This window comes from Physella acuta, unplaced genomic scaffold (assembly GCF_028476545.2).
Source record: "Physella acuta isolate Inbredline_101_S28 unplaced genomic scaffold, ASM2847654v3 ptg001172l, whole genome shotgun sequence".
Taxonomy (NCBI): Eukaryota; Metazoa; Mollusca; class Gastropoda; family Physidae; genus Physella; species Physella acuta.
The window spans coordinates 36896-45000 of NW_026732689.1; the positions used below are offsets into that span (position 1 = coordinate 36896).

The 8105-nt window shown below is 33.5% G+C and overlaps 1 protein-coding gene across 1 annotated transcript in view; it reads right to left on the bottom strand.

Moving 5' to 3' along the window:
• The window catches only part of LOC131956717 (uncharacterized), a 54291-nt gene that overhangs the window by 20179 nt on the left and 26007 nt on the right, over window positions 1–8105 (bottom strand). Inside the window, exons 2-3 of the mRNA XM_059321278.1 lie at window positions 5340–5480; window positions 1338–1450 (exon numbers count right to left, since the gene is read on the bottom strand). Of these exons, the coding sequence (XP_059177261.1) occupies window positions 1338–1450; window positions 5340–5468 (242 nt within the window). The 5' untranslated portion in view covers window positions 5469–5480. The remainder of the gene's footprint in view (window positions 1–1337; window positions 1451–5339; window positions 5481–8105) is intronic.

Sequence of the window (8105 nt, forward strand, 5' to 3'; positions counted from 1 at the left end):
TACTGCGGACAGAGAGAGAGAGAGAGAGAGAGAGAGAGAGAGAGAGAGAGAGAGAGAGAAGTATGCACATGGGCTTTTATATATTAGTATTCTATTTTTTAAATTTTAGGCAATTTAAATTAAAATGTATTTAAATATTCAAGCCCATACGGACTATATTGCAAAACTAAGTTTTCCGACTCATAGAGCACTAAAACGTCGAGATACAAGATAGTAAAATCATTCAAATTCTCAGGTTTAACTTAAATTAAGATGAATAATATTTTTAAAAAATTTAATGAATAAATTATATATCGGATAAAAAAGGCCTACTACATTATTGTTTTAAATATGTATCAGTCGTAACAAACATAACTTTGAGTAGGCAACGTAAAAGCTTCATCCAAGGTTATTTAACAAGTTTGCATAAATGTATTATTTACTTAATCGGTTTAAAGCAGTCTGAGTAAATATATACATATATGAGCTATTGGGCAGGTGAAGTTAAATATATATGTTTATGTAAGCTTGGCATATGGAGATATAGTTTGAAAAGTTTCTATGCCTTGTCACATTGGGATGTGTTGGCTCAATGATGTCCTAAAGACTTGGATCTGTACAAGGCGCAGTGGTGTAACTAGGGGAGGGCTGGAAGGGGGTCTAATAGGGTAGAAACATTGTTTAAAAGCTTGAGTATTGAATAATACACATTCCAATTTAAGAAATTAAAAAGCTACAAGATTTTAAACAGTGATTAAACTGTTTTCTATCTTTGTGCATGTCTTACATGCAACTAAAGCCAGAATGGATATGTCTATACTTACACCCATGCGTCTCTGCGTAAAAATGCGAATATGTGTTTTCGTGGTTGGTTGGTTGGTTGGTTGTTTGATTGCTTGGTAGGCCGATAGGTTGGTAAGTTGGTTGATTAGTTAGTTGGTAGTTTGGTTGGTAGGTTGGTTGATAGGTTGGTTGGTTGGTTGGTTGGTAGATTGGTGGGTTGGTTGGTGGTTGGTTGGTTGGTTCGTTGGTTGGTTGGTTGGTTAGTTAGTTAGTTGGTTGGTTGGTTGGTTGGTTAATTGTTAGGTTGGTCGGTCGGTCAGTTGGTTGGTTGGTTGGTAGGTCGGCAGGTCGGTAGGTTGGTAGGTTAGTAATTTGGTAAGTGTGAAGGTTGATAGTTTGGTCGGTTGGTAAATTGGTAGTAAAGGTATCTGATATACTTTCTGCAATATAATTTTAACATTGGTTAATGTTGAATTTTTAGTTCATTTTATATTATAGGTGAATATGAAGAATCTTTGCTAGTCTTTGTATCATTACGTTAGCTTGGATGGCTTAAATAACGATTTGTTACTCACCTTCCTGCCTTGGGTGGGATAAAGCCGGAAATGAAGTACGATAACTCAAGTTGACCACTACCATCATCACGGACGGGTATGAATAATAACGGATAGCTGTAGGGCAATCGAAACTGCAGTATAAAGTGGTTACATTTATTGTATTGGGTTTAGTTTAGTTTTAAAATGTCACATTTTAAAAATTAAAAATATAGCATCAATCCATTTTAATTTTTATACGCATTAGCAAGTTTACTAATGTGTCTTATAGTATTAAAGTTAAAACTAATACTAATGCATATTGATGCTCTCGGTAGCAAATTCGTAACTTGGAAAATTGTTCTGTTCTTTATTTTGTACGAAAAAAAGAACAGAATCATTCCCCGTAATATTAAACAAGTTAATTAAAAAGTCTAGTGACATTTTTAGCGCAAATTCCGTATGTACGCGTCATCACGTTCAATAGATGCGTCATCACGTTCCATGGCTGCGCCATCACGTTCAGTAGGCGCGCAATGGTTTTTAGTCATATAATTCTATTGAAGAAAAAATTGTGAAAAAATGATTAGGCCTAGCGAAACAAAACCTTGTAATTGTAACTCCCTATCACTCTCATATAAATTATAAATAAATTAAAAAGGTACAAAAATAACGTTTGAATTAATAAGTAAATAAGTAATAAAAAAATCCTTTCGAACCTCAGCGCTTTGCGCTAAAAACCTACAAGACGCTCAGTTTAAATTAAAACTAGGCCTACAAGACGCTCAGTTTAAAATATATTAAAAATTTTTTTGTGACCGAACGAAAGGATATTTTTGAAAACTTTCTTCGGCAATATTAGTTTAAATTATGGCAGGAATCGATTGGTAAATGTTTCAAGTCACTAAGTGGTCTGGTTGCCGAGATATGGAGCAAAAACTGCATTTGTTCGAGGTTTTTTCGCTTTTCCGGGAAATCCATGAAAGAAACCCGGAATTTTTATGGCCTTTGTTCATCCTCGTAACTTGCTTAACATAATTGCTTTTGAAACTAGTCATCAATATTGCTTCGTTGAGGATGAGATACGACTTAAAGCTGCGGACACACATCCATCCATCCATCCATTCATTCATACATCCAGAAATGACGGGTTAATAAACGCAATTCTCCAGAATGGAAATTGCGCTAAAAATGTTACATTAATTTGGCGAATGATTCTCGAGATAAAGATCTCTTTATCCTTTTGAACAAAACGCCCATTGAAATATCGCCGAAAACCGTGTTTAGCGATAACTGTCATCGCTTACGAACACCAGGGCAATCGCACGCTGCGATCACCTATTGAACATCACATCAATCAAAGTACTTAAAAGCTAGGGTATTTAACTAATTACGTGTAAAGCCATTTGGTTATACTTTATTATTTAAACGAAATGTTCACATTTTTACTAATGCCTAGACATTAACAATAACCGTAGCCCCTAAATAAAAGTTCTAATTTATATCTTAATGCTTAAGCTATATTTTACTAGACTTATAGTCCGTTTTGAGGGGGAAACAATTGGCGCTAGGCTTATAGTGTTTCTTTATGCTTAACAAAGGCCAAAACGAATATCACTAACTCAACCTAAATCTATACGTAAACATGCTAACAAGAACAGTACATTTATCAGGAACCATATTTAAACCAAAACGTAACTTATGTGGAAACAAATCTTTATCCTGAATACAATATTAAACGAAAATGAAAAATAATCCGAAAGAAAGTAATCAAACTGGAAATTTTGTAAGGATCTGGCATTTAAACCGGCTTCTGAAATTTAAACGGATCCGGAAATTTAGACAGGAACAGGAATTAAAGTGACTTTATCCGAAACAAGCATTTATACCAGATCCCGTATATAGACAGAAAAAGGATTTAAAATGGAAACGAAATTTAACCGTTTTAATGTCCCCCCAATATTCCCCAAAGTTAAGTGTTTTGAACGGACACAAATTTTGAAAATTCATAATAAATTATTTTGAAGATAAGCACTTAAAATTTTTAGCTGAGTACCTACCCCAAAATACGGAAGAAGATTATGAATTCATTATTTATTGGGCATAAAATATAATATTTTATGAATGGTGGAAAAACTACGATGGGGGTAATTTTTCAAAAAATTGTCATAGTTATCAAGATTTTTCCACCATTTTTTTAGTGAAAATACATTTGTGGGTGTATCTTAATAAAGCTGTATAAAATTAACTCTATTCTAACGAGTATTAAAAAAGTTATTTTTCTTTTACCGGAGCCTTCCCTCTTAACCGAAATTGGAACCATAATAGGTATCAAAAATTATTTGGAAACGTAACATTATTCGGAATCGGCATTTTAACCTGTAATAGAACCCTAATAACCCCTTCCTTAACCGTAATCATAATACTGTCGCTTACTCTATATTTTAATTTTCCAATATTTTTTTTTTGTATATTTACATACACTTCTAAAATTAGAAAATAATCAATCGGGAGAGATCTACCCTAAACTTTCTCGAATATTCTTATATAACCCTACGGGGGATGGCAATTCGGGATATAGATAATATTTTAAACCATTTTTAACTACTTAAACTTTTTAAAATAGAACAGAGTCTCGTAGAAAAAAGGAATTGCACACCAAGTGAACGCCAAACAAAATGTCCATAATAGTGCAGGATATTATTAGTACTTTATAAATTCACATGCTATTTTTGAGAAATCGGAATAAGCGTAAATTACTACTTCCGGTAAACGGAAATAACTCAAAATTTAATAGAAGGCAGAGAATTGCATGTTTTACTTGTATGTGAAATTTCATTGTTTTATCTGAAAAAGTACTCAAGTTATAGGCTTTTGAAAAATTCAAAGTAGAAAAAGTCCCCTGTACTCCGTTTATGATGAAGTACTGAGTAGTAAAGCGGTGGAAACTGTCAAAATTTCCTGTGATTTATGTGAACGTTTACAATACTTTCTCTATACTCTGTATACGAGAAAGTAAATACACTGGGAGTGATCTCCCCTAAACTTTCTCGAATATTATTATATGAAACAACAGGGGATATAGACATGCTTTTAATATCCATTTTAAAAACTTAAACTTTTAAAAATAGAATAAAATCTCGTAGAAAAAAGAATTGCGCATTAAGTGAACGCCATATAAAATGTGCATAATAGTGCGGAATATTATTAATACTTTTTAAATTCACATGCGCTTTTTTGAGAAATCGGAAATAGTGAAAACTACCACTTCCGTTCAACGGAAATTACTCAAAATAGACAGAAGGCAGAGAATTAGATCTTTCACTTACATGTGAAATTTCATTTATTTATCTGAAATAGTACTCAAGTTATAGGCTTTTGAAAAATTCAAAGTAGAAAAAGTACCACTTCCGGTTATCGGAAATAGCTCAAAAGTTGATACGGATCTACGATTTTGATAAAATACTTATATATGAAATTTCATCAACCTAGCTGTAACGGTACTCAAGTAATCGTGTTTACACACAGACACACACAGACACACACACACACACAGACACACAGACATACGGACAAAATTGCAAAATTATGTTTTTCCGTATCAGTGAGGTGCACGATTACAATACTTTCTCTATACTTCGTATATACGAGAAAGTAAAAAAAAAAAGGCTTTTAATTTGTTGTCTCTAATATCAATGACTTCAATAATATTGTGTGTCGTTTTCAATAATCAATGACTCCATTATTTTCGTGTACTTTTGGGAAGTTACTACTTTGTAAGTTTTGTTTCGTTTAACTCGATTTCATAATGTCCTATTCGTATCATGCAGAGTAATTCAATGTGCCTGTGGTTGTTTTTATTTTCCTTATGATTTCTTTTAACCATTCGATTTAGACACATAGACAGAATGAGGGAATAATGAAACTGTTATATAAAATAAATGTCACCGTACTATAAATGCCTATAAATTAGATTTTTTAGCATAGGTAATTAATATTGGTTCGCTTAAACTGTTAATGAGATAAGTATTGGAATAATATTACCCATTTGCCTGCTACCGGATTTTGACGTTTTTGTAAAGCTTGAAGTTGACTGTTGGTGTTGTTTTCACCTGCAGTCGAATGTGAAGAAATCACCACAGCTATTGCCAGTGCATAAAAGCTGGACCTCATGATGTTACAAATCTGAAAAATATTATTTTTTCGATTTATGAGTGTTCTTATAACAGTCAACAAAATTTAATATCACAACTTCTGTCGTCTATATAAATATTATTAGTTTATTTTTTTCAGGAATCTGAAATTCTACCGATATCTATCGATTAATTTAGGTTATACTAGATGACCCAGTATCCTTTTGGAAAACGATCTGTCAGACGAACCTTCAACATAAACTGATCTCCCACTGAGATTACCTCACTAGAGGAAACAATCTGGAATCCAATGGATATAACATCTCAAAGATGTGCGATGTCCTCTCTTACGCAGTCAACAATAAATGCATACATAATTGTACTGGTTGAAGAAGCAGTAATAACTTGTTTAATGGCAGTGGCACCGCCCACGACGTTCTGATTAGAATCAGCAAAAATAAAACGCGTTTTAATAGTCTAAGCCGATGTTGAATTCAAATGCATTGTCAAAAAGTTCATTCGGGATCTATAGCTAAATGTTAAGTCTCTTTTACTCTATGGCTCGGAACTAGGTTACAGACAGTAGAGAATGAAATACGAGCAGGGGAAAAAGTGGTGGTGTAAAGTCCACAAGGAAAGAGGAAGAGAAGGAGACAAATTGTTTATTAAAAACATGTAATAACAAGCTTTTATATACTATTGCACTAAAAAGGAGAAAGTAAATTATACACTACTATTTAAATTTAGGAAGAGACCTACCCTTTTCTTTATAGTTATTTAAATAGTAGTGTATAATTTGCTTGCTCCTTTTTAGTGCATTATTACATAAAAGTTTGTTATTAAAATGTTTTTATAAAAATATTTTTAGTACTTTACATGTTTTATTTACATTAGAATTGCCTGACTAAAAACCATTGCGCACATATGGAACGTGATGAGTGATGACGCGTGTATAATAATGCGGAGTAGTTGGATAAGACTGCCTGATCAAAATATTAATTAATTCATAAAAAATTAATTAGGTAACCGACTAAGTGAAATTTAATGTCATGTTGCGTTGTCTTTATGTCTTGACCCACATACTAACTACGAAGCGATTCTGTCAGTTAGAAGTGCCTGTAATTTTGCTCGGACGTTTCGAGGACAGAGACAATGACAGTGAGTTAAATAAAAACTTAAAAAAAAAACTTTTTAAAATTCTATTGAAAAAGAGATGGGTGAGGCTGGATTACTAGCGTTCTATCTTCATAAAAATCAAGCGATTTGACAAAGTGTTGCCTACGCCTATGCTCCTTGGGAATCCGAAACGAATAAAAAGAAGAAATCAAAAGAGTTTAGAGCAGTGATTCTTAACATGGGTTCAATCGAACATAGGAGGTTCGTTAAGTCAGTCTCAGGGCTTCGGCGGAATGCAAGGCACACACCCGACTCAAATGATTCACGATCAGATTTTGTCAATGAGGCCGAAAAAGAAGGGTTAGGTGAAGGCACTTATGAAACTGGTAGGGTTCGGTACCTCTAAAAAGGTTAAGAACCACTGCTTTGGAGTGTAAGTTTATTTGGTCTACTTTTGGTCGTGTCTTTAGAACAATTTCTATAATAATATCAGTTTGAAATTAATAGTTAGGTTGAACAAAGTAACAAAGCATTAGCAGTCCTCGTGTTGTACCATTTTACATCGTTTAGTAGGTCTAGTTGGTTTATTTTGTAAGTTTTAAACGATTTATCTAATCACCGTTCCGTTGTAAATACTTTTGATCATACAATACTCTTTAATACAATTGGATTCTTTTATACGTGGTAACGTTTATCGATTAACCAATCTTATGTAAATTCTTCCAATTTTGGTCGCGAAAAAGCGCGCCTCCCCCTCCCCCCCCCATCTAGGTAAAGCTGGAAAGCGGCTTTCTATGGTCACTGTTTCTAAAGAGTACATGTTTTACAGTTACACCATCAAGGTAGAAAAAAGCTAAGAATATTAAGGCTTGTTGCCATTGCATTTCTTAACTTAAACTGTTTATAATTAAAAACTGCAGCATAAAATTAGCTTTAAAAAAACAATTCACCCCTTTTGGCGCCCACCCTAGGTTCGGCCTGGGGCGGCCGACCCCCTAGATACACACCCTCTATACAGTTTTATTCCACGAGTGCGTTCGAATAGAGTACATTTTTGTAGATTATTGTCCACAAGGTGGAAAATATGAACAAAATACATTTTCAATAATTTTATTTACTTTACTAAACCTTGCTTAGGTCATAAAAAATATTTGCCTAAAATCCTACCCTTTGGATGGGCCGTGAAATAATTTTATCAATACTTTGCACCAACATTTCAAGCATAAAATTAATGTTTTAATAATTTAGAACCAAAATATTTCCTTTTCATTTCCTTTACTTATTTAATATTTGTCTCTGGGATAGCGTGGTTAGGGTGCACGCCTACTGTCCCAAAAGTCTCGAGTTCAGATCCTAGCTCACCCAACGTTAATCGTCAGGACGTAGAACTTAAAACACTATATGCCTAAGTGCAGGAGTTACAAAAACAGATTAAATAATTTTTACCTGTCCAATAGACCGTTTATTTATTTTTGGCTGATTTTAGCCGATCTTAAAACAGTTCTAAAGGACTGAAACATTTTTAATTTAGAAAGCTGTATCACTTGTACATAGAGAAAAC